The 26,162-nt window shown below is 38.6% G+C and overlaps 1 protein-coding gene across 3 annotated transcripts in view; it reads left to right on the top strand.

Moving 5' to 3' along the window:
- The first annotated feature begins 479 nt into the window (after positions 1-479).
- Positions 480-26,162, top strand: part of SS18 (SS18 subunit of BAF chromatin remodeling complex) — a 42,435-nt gene continuing 16,752 nt past the window's right edge. For 2 of the 3 annotated variants that reach the window (XM_050971038.1, XM_050971036.1), the window contains exons 1-5: positions 480-644; positions 4,169-4,245; positions 5,484-5,568; positions 17,043-17,196; positions 23,595-23,816. In XM_050971038.1, the coding sequence (XP_050826995.1) occupies positions 576-644; positions 4,169-4,245; positions 5,484-5,568; positions 17,043-17,196; positions 23,595-23,816 (607 nt within the window). In that variant the 5' untranslated portion in view covers positions 480-575. The remainder of the gene's footprint in view (positions 645-4,168; positions 4,246-5,483; positions 5,569-17,042; positions 17,197-23,594; positions 23,817-26,162) is intronic. The other variant, XM_050971037.1, reaches the window with a different exon arrangement.

Here is a 26,162-nt window from a genome sequence, read left to right as displayed (position 1 = left end):
CACCTCCCGGCCCGTCCCCCTCCGCCCCGCCCAGCGCTGCCGCCAGAGCGAGCTCCCCGGGTGCAACCAACTGCGGCGCTGGGCAGAGGGGGGAGTAGAGACTGCCGCCCGGCACAGCCCGAGCGTGTCCCCTGCAACGTGCCCGCCACAGCACCGTCACCCCCCCCGCCCCAGTCGACCGTACCACTTCCCTGCTATGAGGCTCGTCGGGCAGGAACGTACCAAAGTGGCGGAGGGAAAGGGATAGACAAGAAAGGCGCGTGACAAGGCTGTGTGGGGGGGATCACTTTCGAAGCGGCTCAGAGTTGCCTCTCGGTCCAGTTGTTTTGACCGGGCCGTGCGTGGCGGCCACGGTCTCATCGAGGCGCCCCTTCGCCAGGGGGAAAAGCAGGGAGGAGCCGCCGGTCCTCCTTAACCCCTTCCCCCGGCGGGATGGGGATGGGCCGTCCCACCGGGCGCGCGCCCCCGCCCCCCCGCGCGCCGCGTTCTTCCCGGATCGCCGCCGCTGCTGGGTCCGTGGGGCGCGCGCGCGAACGGGCGGGAGCGGACGCGGAGGCTCCCGGCACCCGCCAGACATGTCGGTGGCGTTCGCGGCCCCGAGGCAGCGGGGCAAGGGCGAGATCACTCCGGCCGCTATCCAGAAGGTGAGGAGGGTGCGAAGAGGAGGGCCCGGCCCGGCCCGGGCGGCCCCGGGGGCTGCAGCTGCCGCTTCCTGCCGCGCGGGGATCGGGGGCGGCGGCGGCGGCGGCTCAGGCCCGGAGCGCCGAGGCTCCGGCGGGGAAGGGAGGCGGCCGGGCCGCACTCGCTGTGCTCGGGGCTCGGCCCCGACGGGGCGCTGCCCCTCTCTCTATGCTCGGACACTTGTTGGAGGGTCCCGGGGCCGGCGGGAGGCGCCGGGCGGAGGCGGGCGATGTCCCCGGGCGCCTCAAGCTCGCATTTTTCATCCTCCACTTGGAGTGCCCCGATCGCCCCCGCGGGCCTGAATTAAGCCGAGAGGACTCGGTCTGAAAGTAGAGGAGTGAAGTAAGTCCTTCCTGCGGGGGGGGCTCTGACAGACCGCAGCCGGGTTGTTTCAGACTCTCTGCCTGACTCCGGGCGCTGCGGGGTAGGAGGCGGCTCCAGTTCCCAAACTTGGTCGACCTGGGAGTTGAGGCTGCCTCCCAGTAAGCCTTAGGTGTGATTGAAGAAGAATATCGCGTTCGGAGCCAATGACAGCCGATCCGGACGACTCCACCTAAGCTTGTGTGGGAGGGAGCAAGTTAACTCGCTAAAGCGATCAAAGTAAAACACATACAGGATTAATAATAATGCACAGCAGCAACAGGGGAGCATGTTCAAGTTCACTGGTAACTGTGTGGTATTTAGGAACTTAAGACTCGTACCGTTGGTGTGAGTGGCCGTGGATCAAGCAGATTTCAGATTGGTAACAATTCCTTATGTGGAGGAGTCCTTTAGGTACCTAGAGCTAGCCTCTTCTTTAGTAAAGAATTAGAGCCTCTACAAAGCAGGTGTTGCAGCGATACAGACCTCAAAGAAGACCCTAGAGTTGTAATGGGAACCTCCAGGGTACTGTAGGAGAAGTCAGTGCTTGGGAACTGAAGGTGAAAAATACATGTCCCTTGAGTGGGAAGCTGCACAGAGGTAGTCAGTAGAGACTTCAGGATGCTGAGGTTCACATGGAGAACACATGATAAAGTTCTTCTGGGCCTCTAGTCAAACCATTAGTTCGATGGTGGTGTGCTGGCAAAACTCCAGTGTTAAATTTGAAGAATTTTTGTAATGGCGCTAAGTTGTCAGAAGCCCTGAAGGTATCTTCATCCATCTGGAAACTAAATACTCTTTTGATGGTAGATGTTTATAACTATCTCAATTTTCTCTCAGCAAACACTCAGTTAAAGTTGTGAAAAACAGTTGTCTGCAGCCCCACCTAGGTTACAGTTGTATTCCTTCTTGTTCCCTTTCCTCTTAGCCCTAGCATTCCTGCCCCTCTCTGATCCTTTCCTCCCCAAGAGGTCTGGCTTACATGGCTATATGAAGAATGCAACGATCTAATGGGCAGTTTCAAGGTCTACTTGTCTGCTAAGCCTTAAGAATCTGCTGCTTCCCTCAGGACTGTGGGAGGTATTCTGTTGCGAGCCTTGATTCACAGCTTCCTTTGCAAGTGCTCTGTTAGACTTTGGTATCAAAGGTATTATCTCCTTTTTCCCTTTTTTTCTGATGAAAATGGCCACTGTGTTTCTTACAAAACTTGAAGTTAGTACATGTGCTGCATGCCAGTGTAGCAGTGGGTTTGTGATCCTTTTCAGAGAGTGAAGTTGTAGCTTTGCCTGTTTTCTGAGGCTCACATAGTAGCTGAAAATACTGCAGTTATGTCTGTGATTAGTGCTTAATGCACGTGTTTCCAGATCCAACAGTTTCAGGCAAAATACTTGAATTGGGATCATTCCTAGTCCATTCTGGTGAATTACTGTTTAAAGTTTAAGAAAACGTGGCTGACTGGCTCATTCTTACTGGATAGAAGCCATGAGTGAACTGCATAAGGTTTCTGACTCCATACTCTTTTCATAGTAGAGATGTTTTAGGTACAGAAAAAAGTGTCACTACTTCTTTTTTTTTTTTTTTTTTTTTTTTTTTTTTTTTTCCCCTCCCTGTAGAATTTTTTAGGGAAATAAAGGTTGTGGAATGATGTTGTGCTTTCCTTGTGGAAGGATGAGTCTAGTCATGGCTTGTTTCAACCATGTTTGGAAGAAGGAGGGAATCTGTGGGATGTTTTAAGATTCTGCTGGTTTTGTGAAATTCAGCAGCTGGGTAAAAGATCTAAACTAGCTTTCCAGTGAGAGAAGGTAAAGGAGTAAATTGATGCAAAATTTTGGATTTGGCAGTAAATTTTCCATTTCTGTAAGTTCACTTGGATAACTTGGCTGGAGGCTCAGATTAGCCATGGTTCTGCTGAATCTTGCCTGATCAGAGTGCAGAGCATGAGCTAGAAAGATGCGTGTGGGCCACATGCACTCCAGGATACCAGGCTGTGTGGTTTTTCCCTGCTTAGAGAGCTTGGAATACTCTGGCTTCATGAACTTTTTGTAAAAAGTTGTGAAATTGGCCATTTCCCATGATTTTTAGAACTACTCTTTTTTGGTGAGAAAATTATTTGATTAGTAGATGTTAATTTTCATGGACACTGCTGAAGTATGATAGATTTATTGTGTCCATTTGTCCTGGTTCTGGCCACCACAGAATTAATTCCTGCAGTAGCCAGGAGGGCTCATGGCATAGAGGTTGTTCTGTAGCACCTCACTCCATTTTCCAGGCATGGGAGAAGGGGTCAGGTATTGTGGTGTCCTCAGGTATTGTTGGGCACTCTGTGTGATCAACACTTGCATGTGAATCATTTGCCCTCTTGTACCCTCCATTAGTAGTATTTTTTGCTGTCATTGTTTGCTTCTTATCTCAGTAGTATTTCCAGTAAATTTTTGCTCAACTGGTGATCTTAACCTTTTGTACCTCCTGTTCTCCCCTCCACCCTACCAGAGGGGAGAAGGATGCATGGTTGGAGTGTTTCAGTGGGAATACTAAATTAGGCAATACCATTCCTAAACCATAATGTGCCATTATACCAAATATTTGTAAAATGCAGTGTAGTTAGAGATTCTTCATGTAAATATTGCCTGGCCTTCCGGTGCATTTGCTTTGAACAAATCTGGTCAGCTCAGTTTTCACCAATAACAATTTCAGTGTCTTTTAAATTTAAATTTATACGCAGTTGCAGGCTTTAGAAGGAGTCGAGAAGCTTAGGGCATAGACTTTTAAGTAAATTTCTTGTTAGCAATCAAATGAAGGAATGCAGAAAACTTTTAAAACTTTCTAAGAACTTGGTGCAGAATCAGCATAGGTGTTTGAACAGGATGCTTCACAAATGTGGCTTCTGATGGTAGCACTGTGAAACCCTTAGGTCAAAACCTGTAAAACTGTTCAGAGGGGGGAAATGGGAGCAGTTGCAGAACAGTGTTCTGCAAATAAGTGGTGAAGTAGAACTTTATGGATAACAACATTTTTTGTTAGTTTTTAAAACTAAGTAGAGGAGTATTACTCAAGACTCAAACTTATCTTCAGTTCCTTTCCAAAAAGAACATGGAATTTACTTCAGACTTCTTATTTATTTTTTCAGATGTTGGATGAAAACAACCATCTTATCCAGTGTATAATGGACTATCAGAACAAGGGAAAGACTTCTGAATGCTCTCAGTAAGACCTTAATCTATATCTGCTGTGGACTGGGTGAATTTCCATCTAGAGCATCATTCTTGATTTGTTTAGCTTACCTTACAGGACAGCTGTGCCATGAAGAAAAGCATTGCTACAGATACTACACTTGAAATTCTTGTGGGGGGTGGATGGATTTTATTTGCTCTATGAGTATAACTTCTGTCACTCAAATGTTGCAACTTGCCTACTGCAAGTTGATGTCGTGATGATGATGCTCATAAAAATGAGGACTGTCTAACAGAGATTTTTTTTTTCTGTATTGTAATTACATTGTTGGAAAGAGGTAGTTTTGTTTGAAAAATTCTCAAAATCATATAGGAAAATGGACCTTTCTGCTTCCTGATGGCATGTTTGAAAACGTTTCATGTGCTCAAGAACAAACAGGCTTCTTGTAGAAGTTTGGTTTGCCAAAATATCCATCATAGACTTGCTGTCTAGTGGGGTCTTTGGAGAGTGATCTGAGAGAACTATAGAAGGAGTGAATTGTTAAGGAGTGTTATTTTCCCATTACTCTTTTCTGGCATGAGGTGATGATGACACCCATGTAATCAGACAAATATGGACAGATAGGACGTCCTACTCTCTTGCCAAGATAACTGGTAATCTGGGAATAGGAGTGGGATCATAAACAGTAGGTGCTTTTGGTTTAAGGGACTACTTTTGTTTGCAAGCCTGTAGTTATGTACTTGTAATCTGTTCCAGCTTTCAAGGTTGTTTTTGTAACTGTGGGCTAGATACTGAGAATCAGGACTGTGGTTCTCTAGCAGAAAAATATTCCATAGCAAACTTCCAAAGCTCAGGGTCCTGATGAAATGTGGTCAAGTAAATTTATGATATCTTGAATATGGGGACATAATAAACAGCTCTCTTTCTCTAGTGTTTGTGATGGAAATTACACCAGACACAAACACACTCCCTGTATGTATTCTGGTGATTTAGTTTAAGGCAGGAAGTGAAATAAGTGAGAACAGTGTCAGCCTGCTTTAGATTTTTTTCATAGCAAGACAGTAGTACAGTTAGGCACAGATATGATAGAGACATTAGGAAAGATTGGAAATAGATAAGTGTGAAGGGAAAGGCTTAAGATTGCTAGTAATGGTACTCTTGTAAGTCTCTTGAGTCTTGTTTTGTGTAGCTTTACATTTGTGTAATTAAAGTAAATTCTGATGTTACTGTATTATGAGTTAAGATTTGTTTTGCTTTGCTTATTTTGATAGATACCAGCAGATGCTGCATACGAACTTGGTTTACCTAGCCACTATAGCTGACTCCAACCAGAACATGCAGTCTCTACTACCAGCAGTAAGTACAAAGTAGGGTAAAAGTAGGAAATATATTTCATTTGGATTCCTGAAGGTGAAAAAAACCCACCCAAACCAAAACCCACTTGAACCAAAAACCAACAAACCAAATGTTTGAGATAATGTTTGGCCTCTGATATACTCTACAGGAAATTAATGATGCTTTCTCTTTATGCTATATTTGGAGTAATCTCACTGCTTAGGTATTGCTTAAAATCTGACTTGTTTAAATGTAGACTCTTAGTGTGAATTAGGTATGCAATGCTCAGCTATCTGGTCTGCCTCAAAGACAGAATTTTTTTCCCCTCTTTTGTTTTTCCCCCTCAGCTGAGAACTGTAGTGGTATGGCTCCTAGTCAACTCCTACAGCAGTACTTTTTTCTCTTAGATTAGGGAATGGAGAGGGAATGGGATTTTTTCTTTGTCTTTTTATTTTTCACTGGAATATTATCCATTCTCTTGGCCCAGTGGAATGAGGCTGGGTAAATTTTTTGCTGCTTCTCCACCTTCTAGGTGAGTCTCAAATTCTCTGCCTTTCTCCTGTATTGGAAAACAACCTTGTTTTAGGGTGGATTATGATAAGATGAAACAAGTAAGAGCCCAAAGGCCCTTGAAACACTACATTGCTTTATATGTCTTGGATATTACTTGCTTTCTTTTTTAGTCTGAATTTTTTCTGAATCTGTATTCCTGAACTCTGTATTTTATAAGATGCCTCGAATTATCCCCCTTTCCATTGTTTATGCAGCTGTAAGAAAAGAAACAGCAGCTTAAAGATAGTTTTCTGTCTGTTTGCTTTTTGTGCTAATCAGAAAGCTTGGGGAGTTCATTCTGAGTAACATAAGGAAGTTCTTTGTTTTTTGGTAATAAGATTTTTCTTGAATTAATATAGTCTTGATTCATTTCTGCAAAATGAAGCTAAAAAGAATGTCTATAAAACAGCCATTCCTAGATACTAATTTTCACCAACTGAAATTGAATTACTTTTTCTTTGGTCTCTGGAGAAGTGTTCTCCAATCATTGCTACTAGCGAAGCATCCTTTCAAGTTGGTACCTAGAGGACTATAGAACCAGTGCTTTATTATGTCCAACCTGTTGTGTCTGAGAGGTTTCTCTTTTATAAATCCATGCTTGTAGCTGAGGGGGAGGGAAAGAGCCCTTTAAGAGGGCTGTGTGTTCCTCAACTAATATGTTTTTGGAGGCTTAATTCATATCCTGGTTCTGATGACAACTGGAAATGAATTTGACCTTATCCTAGTCCCTGGTGGACAGTCCTGTTGTTAAAGTTGAATGTGATGACATTCTCTTCCTAAAAGAAAATGAAGATAGGGCTGGGAAAGGCTTTTGCAGATCTGGACAGAAGTGTGTTTCTGATCTTCAATGACAGGAATATTCCATGGTACTGAGAAAAATAGCATAGTGTGTGTGTTTGAGGGGGTAGAGAAAGTCTCTTTTGGACAGGTGAGGAAGGGAATAAGGGTTCTTGGGTTTCTTTGGGTTTTCTTTCAAAAATACTAAATGAAATTTAGATCTTCAGTCTTACCTTAACGTAGATGCTCTGACCTACAATCTTTGAAGACTGTCCCAAAATGTAGCATAATCAGACAATATGATTTTTATTAGGGTTTATAGGAAAAAAATCTTTAAACTCCTTCTGTCTTGCTAGTAAATTTTAGCTAACAGAATTTGAGAACATGTGAGATACCATGTTATCTTTCTTTTTTCAATGCATGATGAACTACTTCAGGGTCTTTTCCTCCACTGGCTTTCCATGTAAGAGCTGATGAGGCTTATGCTGACTTGGAGGTAGTATGATTCTCTTCACCATGCTTATGTATCAGCAGTTGATCAGTCTTCAAGGTGTGGATGGTAACAGTAATTACAGAGCAGGATACTGTGTAGACATCTACTGTTTTTAATACTAAAATATATCAATTTTATGCTACTACTATTGCAGTTCCATTCCACAGAAGTTAGGAGAACTTGAGTTTAGATACCTTCTGAAGTTGGGTTGTGTCTCATCTATTCATTTCTGGAAGATTGTTCTCCCCCCAGTAGACTAAATTTTCTTTTTTGTTTAAGTTTTATCCTGTTATTGTTTTAATCAGGTAAATAAGCTCTCAAGAAATTTCACAACTTTTAAAGCATTTCATAAAAAGTAATAGTTATGTGTTAAAGTGAGGTTGGAAAGAGAATGCTTCTCTTCAGGTATCATTCACAATGAACAAAAGAAGTAAGTTACCAGGTTCATTGAAATTTTTAATATGAGCCAAAATTACTCAATGCTTTATATTGATAGGAGAAATGCTTGTAATTGGCTGTTGTGCCTTTTCCCTTGCCTTTCAGAATTCACTGTTCTAAGGAAATGACTGATGTCATTTCTGAAACTCTGGTATGGCCTTAGAGAACAAAAAGTGTAGTTATTCAATAGTGCTGTGCAGAGAAATGTTTATATAACTGGGACCTGGAAGTGTGGAAAGATGAAACAGGTGAAGCAAGCACTGCAGAGTCTGGGTGAAGTGAGCCAGGAAAACTTTGAATATCCAGTGTCATAACAAAGCTCCTGTGGTCTTTTATGCCTACTAGAGTACGAAATTATTACTTTTGGGGTAAGACACCTTCTTTCACATTAAAAGACAAAGTGTGAGGTTCTTGAGTCAACCAGTCTTTTTTCAGCTATGTGAAAAGCAGTGTTATTAAGGGCAGGGCTGTTATGTGTTGTCTTCCCAGCTGGATTAGAGCAGTGACTAAGTTCACATGTGAAGTTGATGCAACGTTTTGCTGTCTCTTTCTGAGTTGTGACAGGTATTCTTGGATCACAGTCAAGAGTCTCTTTACCATCACCTTATAAGATAAGCTAGCTTCCCAAAAAGGGCTTTTGCACCATGAGGAACACAACACTTGCTTTCTTGTGATTTTTCCCTGGTGCTGCTTTTGAGGGAGGCCTACAGCAAGATACTGATGTCCTTGAACTGTAGAGAGCAAAGATGCAATTGAAGCAGTGGTGAGGTATTGTGTGTATTTGTTTCTAAACACATGACATTTCAATCTGCAGAGCAGGCATCTTCCTTGACTTACATTTTTTTGTTTTCTGAAGTGTTTTTAGTGCCCTTAAAAAGTCATTGAAGACTCCTGAATAAAAAACCCCCCAGCTTTTCTATTTGGACATCTTCCCTCTGTTATATGTCTTCATTTTGCCCGATATTTTAAAGGAAACAACCCATGACCATCACTTTATTTGGTATGTGGTGAGAAACTCTCCATTTTATAATGGGCAGATATTGAGGTCTGCAGAAATTATTTGGGAACTCTGATGTGTGGGTTTTTATTGGTTTTTTTGGGTTTTGTTTTGTGGGGGGCAGTTTTTTGAGTTTGTGGGGTTTTTTTAGTATAGAAAGTGATTTTTTTTTTCATTTTTTCTTACATTCTGGCAGCATGCAGAGCATGAGATTTCAGTGTGTATTTCAAGGTGTTGAAAATAAGTGCTTCTGATTATTACTCACTTGTGTAACATCAAGCTTTCTTTTATGTTGGAAGTGCCAGTTTCTTCCAGTACTAAGTTACAGTGTGTATGTGTAATGACTTCCAAGAAAATGTACCATGTCCAAGTCATAGATGAATCTGGACATTGCATTAAATAGTTTTTCTAAATTTCATTATATTGTAAAGGTTATTAATAAACTTTCTAATTACAAACCAGAAATAGCTTTTTTTCTTGAGCTATTTCTTTAAAAAATTAAGCTTTTTGTAGCACTTGCGAAATCCCTTATTTTGTGCTGTTCCCAGACTTATCAGGCAGATTAGAGGAGTCCATGTCACTTTAGTTATAAAATACTTCTCTGAAAGATAATGGTAGCTTTTTATAAACACCTGATCTCAACAGGCACTGAAATGCTGGTTCTTTCCAAAGCAACTGTTTCAAGAGATAGGAAAAAACCCAAACCACAACAAACGAAGCTAATACAAAAAAATCTCTCAAACAAAAACCAAAGACAACCACTGCCCATACCCAAAATAATAAAAATACTTCCAAAAATTAACTTGAAGACAAGCTTTCATGAAGTGTTAGTAATGATGTTTAATGGTTCTAAGTTGTGGAGCTCTGCTGCCTAAATACAAATCTTCAATATAAGCATGGTTTCACTCAAACAATGAAAACTCATATAATTTTGCACACTTTATTTTTCAAAGGGGTGATATTCAATCTATGGTTTTAATGTTCTTGTGATGTGTTTGTAGAAAAAAATGTGAGTCTTAAGAAATGAGCTGTGCACTCTGGTTTTTAGTAGCCATTATTTTGCACACAAAAGTTGTCTAATATAAATGTTAATTACATTACCTTGACTTGACTTTTCTTGAGTAAAGCAAGATGGCATCCTGAGAATAAAAATATGGCTCAGTTTTCACACTTTAAAATAAAATTGTGAAGTAAAACTTTTAGTGCTGATGATGAGAGGAATCCTAAGTTAATGAGATTCTTGTCCAGTTATACACCCAATGCCTGGTAGAGTTTGATAGCTATGGTGGTGATGTGGTGGCCATGTTCCCTCCTGACTTCTTGTACACTTTGCTGGCAGAGCCTGGGAAAACAAAAAATCTCTGATTTAAGAGTAAGCACTGCTTAGTAGCAACTAAAACATCAGTGTGTTATCAACATTATTCTACTGAATCCATAACCCAGAACTGCACTAGCTAACTGCACTAGCTACTGGGAAGAAAATAAACTCTATCCCAGCAGAAATCAGGACAGGTAGCATAGCAGAAAATCTGTTTCTGGTATGTGGAGTTTGCTGCATAATTTTGCATTAACCTTTCAGAATACAAGTCCATGCCCAGTTCAAGTTCAACTATTTGTAAACTGAATTAATAGAGAACAGAGCCAAAGGAAGGTTGAATGTTTCCTGTCAAGAGGCAAGGGAGCTGTTAGTGATTAGTGGAGCTTGGATTTAGAAGGATGGTTGCTCTGATTGATTAAATGTTAAATAGTTTTGAAAAAAAAATTTTTTAAGATGTTATAAAAGAGAAGAAGGCGGCTCTGTTGGTGCAACTGAAGGGGTGCTGTTGGAAATGAAGAGTCACTGGTGGGAGCTTCTTAACCCAATAACTACACTAAGAAAAAAATAAATATGGGAATTTCAGTTGTTATGAGTGATTTCAGAGCCCAGTAGCTGCCATTTTAAACCAGAGGATTGCTCTGAGTTCTGTAAGCTACTTTGCATGTATTGTTAATCAGGTGTGTCCACACGGGGAGCTAGTGCACTGTACACAAAAACTACTTCTATTGCCTATGAACTTCTGTGGCTGATTTAGAAAACAGTAAAAATAGCTGGCAGTTTGAATGAGGAGTATGCTCTAAAGTGTAATTCTTTCATACTCAAAGATGTCATTTGCCTCTCTGTAGTGCAGTATCTGCACAATAAATACATTTCCAATTGTAGGCTGTTTCCTGAGAGCTGTACCAGGTAGTCTGGTAACATAGGTGCAGAGTCTGTATGGTTTTGCTCTTTCCCAAATGCTTTGCTGTGTGGGTTCTGCTGGATTCTTTCTGCTTTAGGTGAGTTTACATAAGGCCTTTTAGCTAGAACAGAGGTGGATTTTTTTCCTCTTAGACTACTAAATGCAAGCAAAACCTCTAAGTATCAGACTAGACATTAAACCGTCTTAAAAGCAAAAGAAACAAGGGCTGTGGAGCACAAAGCTGAGGACAGATAGGAACTGCATTTTATGGGGGAGTTACAGAGCACCTCAGAAGTTGTCTAGTTTCTATAATTTAGTGATTCCTGAGTTAACATCCACAGTTAAGTGATGCATGGTCACTCTTAATAAACCCATATGAATTAATATGGTTTTTAAAATTTCTGATTTAAGTAATTTTTAGTTCTACTAAAGCCCCCCAAAGAATTTTTGGAGGATTAATTTTATATCAGAGTAGCTATTGCTAAGAGGACACCAGATATTTCAGGGTTAAATTTTGTTTGTTAAAATGTTGTCAAAGAATATTGGGACAGTGAAATATTTTTATGCAGTGACATATGCAATTTGAAACAATTAAAGATTTCAATTTCCTCTTTAAACAGAATGTTTAAGTATTAAGTCATAATTTCTCTAATTTTTGAAGATATTGATGTAAATCAAGATAAATAAACTGGTTGTCATTCTAAATTTAAAATTCTTTACTCTTCACAACTGGTAATCCAACAGCAAGAGCACAAATTACATTTATAATTAACTTCACTATTTAGACTTGATTGTAAATGTTTTTTCTGTAGAAATCCTCCCTACCCCCAAATATTACACTAGCTGAGAATTGATTCGGGGTCTTTATTTTTTCATTGAAGACACTCAGTACCAGAATACCTTGTACCTCATAGAGGAAGAATTGTAGCCCAATTAAATTTCTGCTCTTCCTAATCTCAAAAGCATATTCCTTTACAATTCTATTTCCCCGTCTGACACCTCAGTAAGTACTCCACAGGTGCCATCACCACCTAGCAACAGAGTACTGCTCTCTGAGACTGGGACAGGTCCTGTGATATTAGCAATGTGATATGAGCAGGGCAGAGTTACCCCCTGGGAAGGGGTGTTTTGCTTTGCAGAAAATGGTATTTGAGAATTGAAAACAAAGATGATTGATTAAATCCAGAGTTAAGGCTTCTCTTGGAAAGAAAAGAAGGCTATTTATGTTTGCATTTCCTGTAGCTTTTAATTGTTATTCTGACAGAATTTCAAGAAAATTGTATTTTTGATAGTGTACTTTAAGTATCTATTGCTAGTTGTATTGATTAGCAATAGTGTGTTTTAATGTGCTTAACAGTATTTCCTGGTTTTTGCCTTTTTTTTTTTGTGACTGAGTTGGTATTACACCTCAGTTTTCATAACAATAGATGTTCCCTAAATAAATCTTTAAACCTGCTGGTGGTGGTAAGAAAAATCATATACCATCTTCAAGTGCACATTTTTACCCTAGATTTTATTGTGTCTTGTATTTGATGTATTTTATTATTTAAAAGAAATTCCTCTAAAAAATGCAGTGTAGCTGTTGTCTTTAATGCATGCTTTTAAATAACTTTTGGATTTAGTAGGATTTTGTTTGCTGAAACTTGTCAGTTAAAATCTGATTTTTTTCTTGTCTCTTTTTTTTTTGTTGCAACTGTTGGGTCGGTTTCAGTCTTTTTTCCAGTTCAAATTTCTAGAGTTTCACTAAATAGCTTATAATTATTTTTTTTCATGCTCTGATAAATTTTAAATGCTCATAGCCACTATAAGTGTAATCTGTGTGTTTGGGGAAATGAGCCAAAAGTTAGCATTTAGCAAGTGAAGCTATTTCTAACATTTTCTAAGTCTTTAATTTACTTTTTTCTGAAGTAAAATATTTAACATTTTCTACTGCATAAATGGAATAAAATCAGCAGTGATTTTAATTTTCATTCCTTTTTGTCACACTTCCAGCAAAAGGAGGGAAGTAGCTTTTCCTTTGGTTTTGTTAACCTGTGTTTGGATGTCATTTTACCCTTCCTCTCTAGGCTTAATGGCTTGAATTAATTTTGGGTAGCTTTTCTTTTGCACAGGGTGGGTTGTTTCTTTTGAATACTGTGTGATCATTTTGCATTTTGAGAAGTCTTTGCTGCATTTAGTGCATGTTCCTGGGGATAGTCAATTTTCTTAACTTCTGTAAGGTTCAAAAAAGGTTAAATAATCTAGTTTATGTAGCTGGGTGGGCTTTTTTTATTGTTGTGGGATTTTTAAATTGAAGTTAATTTAAAGAAGTTTATTATCTGTAAAAGTCCAGATCAATAGAAATCGGGAAATTACCATTTAAAAACAATTTTTTCTTGTTTTCTTCTGTCTGCATCCACTAGAAAAATACTCTGGAGGAATTTCACTGGGGAATAATTATATCTGCAGGAGACATTTCATTTTAATTACTATCAGGTAGTGATTGGTTTATGATCTGACACAAAGGCTTGTAATGCTCTTTTAAAATATCCTATATAATATCCTATATAACCATCTCTATTGCATATATGTATGTGTAATTATCTCTTAATCTTATTTAAACTTAGTTCTAGCATACTGTGTTGATGAATACCTCAGATTTGTGTGATTTATGGTGTGTCTTGTATGTTTAATGTTATTCTTCAATTTACTTACTATTCTCCTGAGGTTTTCTTTCTTGTTAAACCATAAATTGCATGATCTACTTTTTGTATGTATCATGCATTAAATTGTCTTTCTGTCATATCCTCTTAAGTTATATTCCTTTATATGCAAAAAAAAAAAAATCTGTCCTTTTTGCTGTTTCAGGTGTAAACAAAGTTTTCAATCACTGATTGCCTCTCTTTAGAATCCTTCTATTTTTACAGTATCTTTTTGAGATTCTTTTGCCGAAATTGAATGTGTATCATGGTAATCAAATACATTGGCATTTTTTCTTTAGTATTCTACCTGAATATTACTGAATATTCTATGGATATTACTTCAGTAATATTCTTTGGATATTACTGAAGACAATCAGAAAGCGACCACAGTTATAATGCATAGATTTTATGGGGTTTTGAGTTTTCTGTTTGTTTTTGCTTTGGTTTGGGATTTTTTTCCCCCACCACACTCTCTGGATTGTGGTAAATTCTTTTTTGTTTGTTACTGTTTTTCTGGATTAATGGCAATAAGAGCTTCCTCTTTCTGAAGAAAGTAGTTTACAGTTCCATGAAATTGCCATATATTTATCCACATCACCTGGCACCTTCTGCTTATTCTTTTTTCCACATTTTCAGTAATGCTACATTAGCTTCATATGTTGACATTTACTAAAATATTTTCAGGAGAGTTCTGTATGTTCCTTTACTCTTTGAGCTTCCCTCTGGGCAGTTTCTGATCAGTGCCATTGGACAATGTATTGCTCCAAAAGGCTTCATCAAAAAACTTGTGTTAAGAGGCTTCTGTTAATTATGCAGCTAGGTGGTTTAATTTATATTTGTAAAAATTTCTAGTAAATTAGAAAGGTTTGACTGTACTATATTGGTCCTACTACTTTTTTTATAAGTAGAGGTATAGTGTTTGTCTACCTTCTAGTTATCTGATAGGGTAGTTTCTTTTAATGGAAGTTTGAATTTTTTTTTTAGCATCTTGGACCTTTTTCTTGCATTATTTTCAAGAATCTGATATGGATTCACACAGGTCTTTGGGCTATTTTCATATCCAGAAACTCCTCTTGATGAATTACTTTCTGGTAGTACCTCTTTGGGTGTTTTCAGTTGCTCCCTCAATTGACTTAATTCCCTGTGGTTTGTGAAGTCTCTTGCAGGATTTTGTATCTAAAGTCTTTAACAATTTTTTCTTCCCTGTCCTTGCATGTCTACACTCTCTCATGCTGTCTTTTTGATAACTGCAGTGTTTTTCTTGAAGGATAGTTGTTTTGAAAACTTCAGACTAAATAGAGTTGGAATATATAGTTTTGTTTAAATAATCCTCAGAACTTTTTTCATCCCTCTTTCCACAGATAAGGCATGCCCATGTTTGTACAATATTATATACAGGATAGCTAAAACCTAGGTATGAGCTGATCTTCTTTAGTACTTCATTGGACTTTCCAGTGTTTCATACTTGGAATTGAAGTTCATTTTAATTCTAAAAACATTTCAGCTTGGATGATTTTTGACTTTGCTCTCAGTTTGCTGGCATGGGCCTTCTCTGAGGCTGACATGGGATAGGCTCTGAGCTCTGACTGTTCATGTGGAGGTTACCAAGAGTGTTGGTTTTGATAGTATTCCTGAACATTCCAAATAAAAATGAAAATTGTCTGTTTGTTTTCTTTTTTGTTTGTTTCTTTGTATATCAGTTTTATATAATTTCTGTAAGATTCTCTTAAATGCAAAATTAGGATGATAGTGAGTTTTGAAGGTGAAGGGACAGAAGACTAACTGAGGGGAAGCAGCCTTGCCTTGGTTGCTCACTAGTGGAGGAAGGACAAGCAGAATGGAGCAGCATTTCAGTCACAGTGTTCAGAAGGTAGAGCTGCCTTTCACTCTTACATTCTTCACCTCCTGCCGCTACTGCTATAGGCTGAAGAAGGAACTTTGCTTATAAAATGTTATTCTCTTCATCATGGAGCAATGAAAGGAATTTAGTAAGAGAAGTTGCCTACTTGCTTATATTTTTCTTCATCTCCTTCCTTCTTCCTGCTGAAAAAAAAAAAGCCTTCACTAATTTCCTGAAGAATTTTTTAAAGTACTGCAGGGAAAATAATACCCTTGAGGTATTTGAAGAAATGTTGAGACAACGAATTACTACCATTACCATTCAGTCCCCTCCCCTGGCAAGTGAATATATGTGTGTCTATGTTACCCTGCTGTTACCATCTCCAACATACACTCACTGGGAAAGCCTTACTCTTTACTACTGTATTGTGCTTTGTCTTTATGAACCTGGTGAATAGTGTAGGCATAGGCAGGGACTGGGCTAGAGTGGAACTTAGGGTTCACCTGCTTGGTTATGTCTATGAAGAGAAATGTTGAAAAACGCACACGTGGTTGTCTCATGGGGACAGTTTTTTATGAATAGTTATAACCTGTAGACAGAGTCCTAACAAGCCAGAGAGCCAGGAATTTGCTCTCACTGAGATGATTTTTACTCCCCTGAAAGTGCTTGGCTAAGGTATGTGAGAAGGATCGTAGAGTCTCACAGGTGTTTTTAGTAGGAAAGCAAAGCTGGCTACTAGCAGTTTCTCTGTCTCCTTACATTGCTATGAGGAGAACCTACCAGTAAATTCCCCCTTGTATTTATTGTTTTTCTTGCTCTCCCTCTTTGAACTCTCAAGGTTATTCAGTTATTTTCCTCACAATTTCATTAGGAAATTTGCCAAAAACATCCTTTCTAGGCAGCTGTCTCTGGACCTTTGGAGGCCAGCACTAATGTGCTTCCAGTCTGTAGGGGGTGTTTGGCATGGAATTATGAACTAGGCCTTCATTGCTTTGGGGGAGAGCAGGGAAGAGATTGCTAGTGTTTTACCACACTCAGGTGCAAATTTTTTGCTGGTCTATGAGCATTCAGAGGCTTTCATCTCATGTTGTACCTGTTTTGTCCCTATGCAAGCTGTTAACAGCAACAAATAGTTGATGTAAGAGAATTGCAGTGAACACTTATTTCTCTGAGTGACTCCAGCAATCTTAAACTGTTCAGATGTAATTTTAAATGAGGCATTGATTTTTTTTATTATTTTGGAAGTGGTGCTCAAAGGTGCTGTGGTGTTGTCTGCATGTAATACTTCATGTAAAATTTATTAAAATGTTAAACGTTTTGCCAGAATTAATGTTGGGGGGAGTTAAACATGTCAGATAGAGAAAGAAATGAAAAATACATTTCAGCGCTTTCTTTCATACGCTGTTGAACTATATAGGCAAGTGCTGTACCATATGTACATATAATATATTTGTCAGACTAACTGCTTCTCGTGTTTGACTAAACTGTCTCCTTTCAGCCACCCACACAGAATATGCCTATGGGTCCGGGCGGGATGAGTCAGAGCGGCCCTCCCCCACCCCCGCGCTCGCACAACATGTCTTCAGATGGCATGGTAGGTGGGGGCCCTCCTGCACCACACATGCAGAACCAGATGAACGGCCAGATGCCTGGTAAGTTTTTCTCCTCTAAGACATTAACACCAGCGTTGCCTGGCAACTGAAACGACATGGGGGCTCAAGGGATACTAGATTGTTGATGACAAAACTGCTTTGAATGCCCCCGAGTACAAGCTCTCTTAGAGTTTGTTAGCTACAGAGCTACGTGACCTGTATTCAGTGTTTATCAGGCTGCCCTTGGGCTTTGATGTAGCTGACACACAGCATTCCTCTGATGAACAGAACTGGCTAAATTTAGTCTGTTTGAAACCATGCAGTACAGCTGGCTTTAGAGGGCTTACTGGGGAAAGGTATTGGCCTGTGGCTGAGGGAACACAAATCCTTCCATAAAAAGATAATGTGAAATCATTGTAGCTAAATAATTAGATAATAATAAAATAGATACATCTGAAAGCGGCTGTTTCTGATTTGGGTAAATATTTAAAAGAAAAAATACGTCTTTTTTATACAGCTTCCACTAATCTCCTGTGTTCTTTATTATTGAAGATATGTTGAATCGTAAGAGATTTGTAAAGAAATGGTCTCTAGATTATTGTTCTAGGTGCAAATTTTAAGTCAGTTTCTATGCCATCCTGTTTTGTAATAAAAGGAAATGTACTTGGCAAGACAGAAACAAAGCAGAGAAGGAGGATGATAAAATTCCACATTGTACCTACCAATACTGGCTTCGGGGTAACTATTCCCTTTAGCAGTCAGATCAGAGTGGAGTAGGCAATGGAAGAGCATGCTTCTTTATATAGAGGCTATTTTCCTGAATTTCCACTTGTAAAATCATACTGCCTATTTCATGTGAAATGGCTTTCAGCTTAAGATTGCATTCCCAGGATTGCTTTTGTTCAGGATCCCTTCCTTTTTTTTTTTGTTATGGAGGAACTTTTCATACAAAAGCTCCTTAAGGTGTTGATACTTTCAAGAAAGGAAACTACTGTCAAAGGATCTTTGAAAATTCATGTCTCACTGGTGTCAAGGATAACCTTCCTGACAGCAAACACAGTAATAACTATGCAAAACTTTATACAAAGTAAAAAATAAAACAATTGCTGTACTCTCTAATTTCTGTGCAAATCTTGATAAAATGAACTTGATAATGGTAGCTTTTCTGAAAGAGTAGCTTGAATAGCCTCCAGAGGCTGTGTGTAAGAAGTGCAATAAAAGATCTAGAGAAGGTAGTTTCATGATACATGTTGGTCATGGTCTGCATTTGGAAGTGTAAAGAGCAATATATGCTGCTCCCAAAGTAGGGCAGAGATATTCTGATTATGGTGTCCTTTATCCATCTAAGATCCATCAGTTCCCATGGAGAATAGCATTGCCTCTCAAAAATCAGTCTCTTTGACCCTCAAGTGTAATCATATTATTGTTATTATAGCGATCTTTTCGAAGGAGAAGGATTACTAAGTCACAATGTGAGCATAATGACTTCACTGCAGAGCCACGGGGGAGAAAAGTCACTCCTTAAACATACATATTTTGTAATTAGATAGAATAAGAAAAGAGCTCTTAGGAAAATATGTGAAAGGTAAATAGCTTTGTTTTGGTATTCACCTAGACAGATACTTAAATACAGTTTCCAAGTAAGCTTTAATTTAGCCTTTCCTCCAACATATTCCCTTTCTTGAATGTCTGTTCTTTCCATCTCAGTTTGAAGTTTTCTCTGAGGATGTGAAGATAAACAGCTTAGGATGAGGGCATCTCTAATATCAGAAAGGCTTGCTAAAATAATTTCATAGGTTGGAAAAAGGGAAACAGAAGCATCGTGGTAAGTGTATAGCTGAATTACACATACCTTTTCAAGTGTGTGTTAGTTTACCTGCTTGTGAGCTTTTCTGTATTTCACAGAGAAATTTCTCTGCATTTCTCTTTGTATTTCTAATAATTTCTGCATTGTATGTATTTGCTTTCTGGTTTTAGGGCACTTACTCTGGGCTTACATAAACATTTGTACTAAAAACCAGATACAAAATCTTAAATATCTATAGAGATGATCTGTATAAAAGGAGTTATGTCCCTAATCTTAAACCAAGAGAATCCAGGACTGACATCAGTTGACCAGCATGGAAAAAATAAAACGCAGGCTCTTAAAAATGCCAGCTAAGGATTTCAGGTATGACCTGAGCAGGTGCTTCCACAGATCTGAGTATGGGCAGAAGAGAAGGGTTGATGAGAGGATTAGAAGAACTGCCTAGTGATCATCAGGGCATGCGTAATTTTAAAGTTCTGCTACAGACCTGTCCCACTGCCTGAAGGGCAAAGGATGATTTTTCTTGTACCTGTGTCCTGGTTAATACAGAACCTGAAGTGCTGTTGGGGCCTTTAATTGCATCCCCTGACAAATGTGTGTCTGTATCCTCTTGCCAGGCAAGACAGTCATGACAAACCTTTTTCAAGTGGTGATACACTTGAGTGTTATTTGTGACAGATTGTGGTTTTTAGCTGAAAAAATAGTTGTCTGAAGAGTTACTTTGACTGAGTTTATGGGATGTAAGGTAAGGGTGGTCTGGATTGGGAAGGAGATGATGAACTAAGATATGCTGGGGCAGCTTATCTTCCTGATTTCTTGAGGTTGTCTTCTCACATATAAAAAGTTGAAAGGTAAGAGTAGCTGTAGGGGGCTCTGTCCTTTGTTGTGGCACTGGTAGGTGACCTTCCTGAATAACAGGTCCTTCCTGGTTCCAGCCAGAACAGAGTTAATTTTTGCAGTAGCCTGGAGGAGGCATGGCCAGGACCTGGAGGTTATTCTGACCTGCAGGATATTGTGGGTATTCTGTGTGGTGAGCAATTATTTCATTGCTGTTTCCAGTAAATTGTTCTTATCTCAGCTTGTAATCTTTACTTATTTTGCCTCCTGTTCACCTCTCCAGCCCAGCACAGGAGAGGGGATACAGGAGAGCAAGCAAGGTGGTGTGTGCTTTGGAGTGTTTTAATGGAAATGGTAAACTGGGGAATAGCAGTTCTAAACCACAACACAGGTGTTTGTGTGTTCCCAACAACTTCTCTCAAAATCTTTCCTTCCTGCAAATGTAGTCTCAAATGTATTTAGTTTGTATTACAGGTTCTTGGAGGTAAGATATATGCATAGGCGGTCAAAGGAAAAAGGACTTCTGTTTATACTCAGGATAGATAGTTACTCTGCTAATTTCATTATAACACAAATCTAATTATAAGTATATATATCTAAGTATAGCACTTAAAGCAATTACTTTAAAGTGGAAATACATACTTCATGCCTCATTAATTCACTCTCAGTTCATTCATATTCCCTTCTTCCTATTTCATTTATCTGTATAAAAAAGAAAATCAATTTTTTTGGGCTTATATGCAAGAGAACTCAATGAAGTGTTTTGACTTTTAAAAGTTTTTTTTGATAGAAAAAACTTTTAAAAGTTTGACAAGCAATAAAAAAATGTAAAATATATTTTTATTATTTTTCATTTGCAAGGTTTTTGATCCTATGGTCTTAGCTTTTTCTCTCTTCTTGTTTTCTAGCTTCTCACTAACAAGCCCCTAGATTTTGGCCACAGAAAATACACATACCTCGCATTTCATATGACAGCTTTTTCTTATGAATGCTCTCTTCTGTTTTAGTGCCATCTGAGACATGAATATAAACCAACCTTTTAGAGATGGTGTGATATTTTTTCAAGCTATCTCTTGTGATGATTTTTGCCTTCCTCATTTTGCTTCTTACATTACCAGTTTTTCAAAACTTGCTCCCTGTGTGCTTGTCTAACTCTCTGAAGTCTATCACTGGCAATGTCTGCCTTTAATCAGAAAGAAACAAACCTGCTCTTAGGCTCTAACTTTCTGGCACTAACCCTATGTATCCTTCCTTTACTAGTTTTCTAGCAGTCTTCTAAAATAGTCTTCTAGCAGCTATGCAACAGTTGCTTGGCACTAGAGTAGGAAGCTTTTCTTCACTGTAGCTTTATCTCAGAGCACATTCATGATTGAGCTCATGGTTAGAGACAAGCTCACTTTTTCATAATTAAACTGTCTCCACGTTCTCATTATTACAGAATTAAGCAGTGTTGAATTGAAGAGGGGCAGCATAGGCATCTGTAGTACTCTTGTGGGCCTAATCCTATTCACTGAATTACTTTTTCTGTATTTGTGGTGGACCTGCCTTTGTACATATCAGCAGTCTCTGCTCACCTTGTTTTGCAGGAGTAGTGAACTGCATGTTTGATGCCTTTTTCAGCTTTTACACTTTCCTTGACAAAATAGGTTTGTGTTTGTTTTAGTAAGGTGTCTTAAGGGCAAGAAGATAAACAGATTTTAAAACTTATTCTCTGTTTCTTCACTTTGGCTTTAGTAGCCATGTTAATTTATCATTGTTATCTTTTTCTTCTGCATCTTTTTGTTTCAGTCAGTTAGTATTGTATCTGTGTGCAGCTCTCTGTGTCCTTATTTCTGCTTTCATTCTGCCCTAGATTAGTGCATTTTTTTTTTTCATTAGCCAAGGACTTAGGAGCTTACATCTGAAGATCTGAAGGCGGGGCGGGGGGGTGTGTGTGTGGTTCTGGTTCTTCTTCTTTTTTTTTTTTTTTTTTTTTTTTTTTTTTTTTTTTTTTTTTTTTAAATTTTCACTGGGAAATATGTAAACAAATCAGTACCTTCCTGCAGCTCTACTAGTGTAGTTTCTTTTAAATTCATCTTCTTAGACTTTGCTAGCTTAACACAAACCTGTGTCATGTTAAGCAGCAGCATTTTCTTAGTGAAACCTGTACGTATCAGCATTTGCCTTGTTTACAGTTGACCTGAGCTGTCATGTCCTCTGGTTCTACATATTTTCATGAGGTCTTCATGTGGTGCTTGTCATGGGCATAATCCATGCATTTCACCTCCTTTTTTAATTGTCATAGTTATATCCAGTCCCACCTCTTACTAATTTTAGTTCTAGTAGCTGCTCACCTATTCCACCTAAAGTAATGAGTAAACTGACCAGATGGTATTATAATGTTGTACTTGTTTAAGTACCTATTGAGAGTAGATTGAATTCAGAGAACAATCTGAATTCAACCTCTGTTGTCAGGAAGAAGGGAAATAAAAGGTGAAAAGATGTTGTTGGCACATGGGTGTTGGAGCAAGTTGCTTTTCCTTTGCATCTTCATGAGTCGAACTGATAATTTGGAGACTATCCTTCCAGTCATCATCCCCCTCTCTAGTAATCTGCAAATACAGTTGCAGAATATTGGCTGTATAGTATATGATCAAAAATGTTAAATAGTTCTTCAGCCATTTTTATTCTACATTGTTTCATACTGTCTGAATCACTGCAATGCTAGGTCCATTAGAAATCAAAAGCATTGATTTTCTGTTGTGTTGAAATTTGCCACCTTATTTACAAGTAGAGAAGATGCAGCACATTCCTTGTAACATTTCCCCTTTGTTCCTTTTTTCCACACCTTTCTTTTATTTCCAAGGTTGTTCTTTTACGTATTCACAGCAAAGGTGATGTGTTTACCAGCCTAGGTCACTAAATGCTTTCCATTTACATGTCATTCTTATAAAAAAGTCATGATTGAAGTATCCAAAAAAAAGTCTTGATCTCTTACCACAAAGATTTGTTCTTATTCCCATCTCAGGAGATAAACTCAGGAGTTGTCTCCTTGTCATGAGCAACTTTTGGTTACATTTTTATCTACAGGGGCATTAAAACACCTGTGTAGAATGAGTTTGGCTCACAGGTTTTCCATAAAAGCCTTTGCTGTTGCATCAGTGATCCATGGAGTGCTTATGACCTTCTCTTCTATGGGTGACTGTATAATCATTTGAATGAAAATTTGCCTAAGTTAGCATTTTGTGGTGGACTTGGCAGTGTTAAATTTGTTGTTGGACATGACAATCTTAGTGGTCTTTTCCAACCAAAATGTTTCTATGATTCTGTGTAATTATACCATGTCAATGTTAATACTGTCTGCATTTAGAAATAATAATAATTGTTATTTGTAAAAAATTGTCTAGCGTGAGTTGTTTGAATACACAGAAGTGTTACATCCATTGTAACAATTACAGCTCTGATGAAGTTTCAGCCTCTCTGTTACACTAGTCTTTTGCCATTCAGAACGAAATTCAGACTGTATTATGCAAGTACTAAAAAGACTAGTTTTGTGTGTGATATGGATAGAAGATGAGCTATATGATAATTCACCTTTGTTTCAGTAGCTTTAGTTACTCAACAAAAGAAAATGTATTTCACAGTAGAGATTAAAATAACATAGTGCACATTGATATTTTAAAGTGAGCAAATCATATGCAAACTGTATTTTAAGTTTATTTTCATGTAATTGTATTTAATGACTTCTGTTTAATTTTGTGATTCAGTATGACTGTTTTCATCTGCTTTTATGATAGTTAATGTACAACTATTTTCCCTGTTTTTCTTTCTGAAGGACCCAACCATATGCCTATGCAAGGACCTGGACCTAACCAGCTCAATATGACAAACAGTTCCATGAATATGCCTTCAAGTAGCCATGGGTCCATGGGTGGCTATAATCACTCAGTGCCATCGTCACAGAGCATGCCAGTGCAGAATCAGATGACAATGAGCCAGGGACAGCCGATGGGCAACTATGGGCCCAGACCAAACATGAATATGCAACCAAACCAAGGTAAGTGAGGTCTCTGTTAGCTCTGTAAAAGGAAAACATCTTGTGTGCAGATTTTTTTAAGAGGTCTTATCTTGTATATTTCCTTTTCTCAATGTGTTTGTACCCTGAGGTTGGCTCAGTTGCTTAGAGCATGTTGCTAAAGAACAAAAATTGTGACTTCAATCACCCTATGGGCCATTTACCTAAGACGTGGACTCAAGGATCCTTGTGGAAGGATCGTCTCAGAATACTCTGAATATTCTGTTTGGAGAATCATGCATATTCATGTCTGGAGGATTCTACACCTCTTTTCTCCTATATATCTGCGACTTATTGTTTATTTGCAGACATTTAACTGTTTTCAAATATAATGTGAGAATCTGGAAATGGATCTACTTTCAGCAGTCATAAGCTGAAGAAACTGTCTTTTTCAGGCATTACACTTCTAGCTACTGGTTATTGTCATGCAGGTTGATAAAATACATTACTACTTTTAAGTCTCTCGGTTAAATGGAAAAATCAAAGTCAGATAACCCTCAGGTTGTTATACCTAGTGTTTTCTGCTGCATGCTGTTTCAGCAGTTTTAGCATGAAATGTCTGTTTAGACTTAGAGAAGCAAAATTCAGTTCCTGGAACAAATCTGGTACGCCCTACTGTTTTCATGAGATGTCCTTGTGTATATAGTAAAAATCAAAGCTAATTTTGTATCTAAGGTTTCCATTTCCATTGCATAAACTGATGGTGTTTTGATGTCCTTGTTGAAGTGCAAGGACGTTGTGGAATTAAAATATTGCATTAGAGTTACAGCACAGAAAATTACTAAGTTGTATGTGTACTGCATATTCTTACAGAGGTGCTTTGCAAGTCAGCAGTCAGTATTTTCAGCTTACCTGTTAAGTCTGTTACTGGATTGGATCTGTACATAGCACCTGCTAGAAGACATATGACAAACTAAAGCTCCACTTTTTTATGTGTAGATACCATCTGTTCCTGAGGTGTACAGACAGACCAGGTCATACTGATCAGTTTGATTATTAGGTTACAGAAAGGTGCAAAACAGACAAAAGAGTAACTTTATGAGAGGCTAAAAATAAGTCATGATGAGAGAAGCTGTTTCTGCCTTTTTCTTACCAGATCTGAGGCCTTTAACATCCACATAGTTAATTGCATTTTTCGTAATGTATAGCAGTGGAAGAAACAAAAGATAGGTACATAGTAGGGGAAATCATAAGTGGGAATACTTTTGACTGTCTGTCTGAACTAGGAAGTTATGTCTATATTCTGGGCATTACATAAAGTAGTAATTCTATTGTAAGATGCTTTGGAAAAGTCCTGTGCTGTTTCAGTTCAGATTTTTTAGTTGCAGAGTTAGCAATTATTACGTAGTAGTATATGTGAGGGTGCAATCTATAAGTCACTCTACAGGAAACATTTTTGTGTGACTGGGCTAAACTTTAGGAGATGATTCCGTCTCAAAGTAGCATTCTTTACTCTTCCACATAATATTCCCTTATTGTGTTTTTAGTACTTTTGTCAAACTTGAAAATTGGTCATTAGAAACTAAGCAGAAATAAACTTAAAAGATTTCTGTGCTGAACAAATAGTGGTACTGAAGTGACTTTGGGGAATAGAGAATAAAACAGTATTAACCAAATTATAGGTTGAAGAACAAGAGCAAAATCTTTACTTAGAACAATGGCACCAATGCCATTAGGGCCACAGTAGGCTTTTGCATTGTGTAACTAATTCTGCCAAGTTTTGACCCTTTAGGCTGAGACTTTTCCCATTTCAAGTGTCTGCTTCAAGGCTGATTCTATTTTTTGCAGAGGTTTCACAGAAGGAGAGACCAGTGGGGTGAAAAATCATATTCTTTAAAATGTTTCAATGTCTCACAAAAACATTAGTAAACAGAACACTTCATTTATAAATGTAGGAGTGCGTGTGCCCCTTTCTTTAAAGCAAGGCTTTGAAACTTGTCTGTTACGCAAACAAAGTGTTATTTGCTTTTAAATGAAAGTACTGTTCCAAATACTTGTGAGAGAGGAAGACTCAAGTCTGAAGATGGGGATGTTTGTTATTTTGATCTGATTCCCAATCAGGTCTGCTTAATACATTTCCTCCATTTTCTACTCTTAGTTGTTGCATGTGTATTGATGTTTGATGACAAATAAGAGGAAGTATTTTTTGTATCTTCACTCTCCTGTGACTCGACAGCTGGGCAGAGAACAACAGAGAGACCATGAGAAATTTAGAGGTAGATAGCCAAGCCCCAGTCTGGCTGGGCAGATGTCTCAGCCAAGCATGGCCACTTCATGCTTCTCTCCTAAGTGAAGAAACAAGAATGAGCTGCTAGGAAATGCACCCAG

This window comes from Serinus canaria, chromosome 2 (assembly GCF_022539315.1).
Source record: "Serinus canaria isolate serCan28SL12 chromosome 2, serCan2020, whole genome shotgun sequence".
Taxonomy (NCBI): domain Eukaryota; kingdom Metazoa; phylum Chordata; class Aves; order Passeriformes; family Fringillidae; genus Serinus; species Serinus canaria.
Note: the sequence above shows the minus strand (reverse complement) of the source record. Positions and strands in the feature narration are given on the sequence as shown.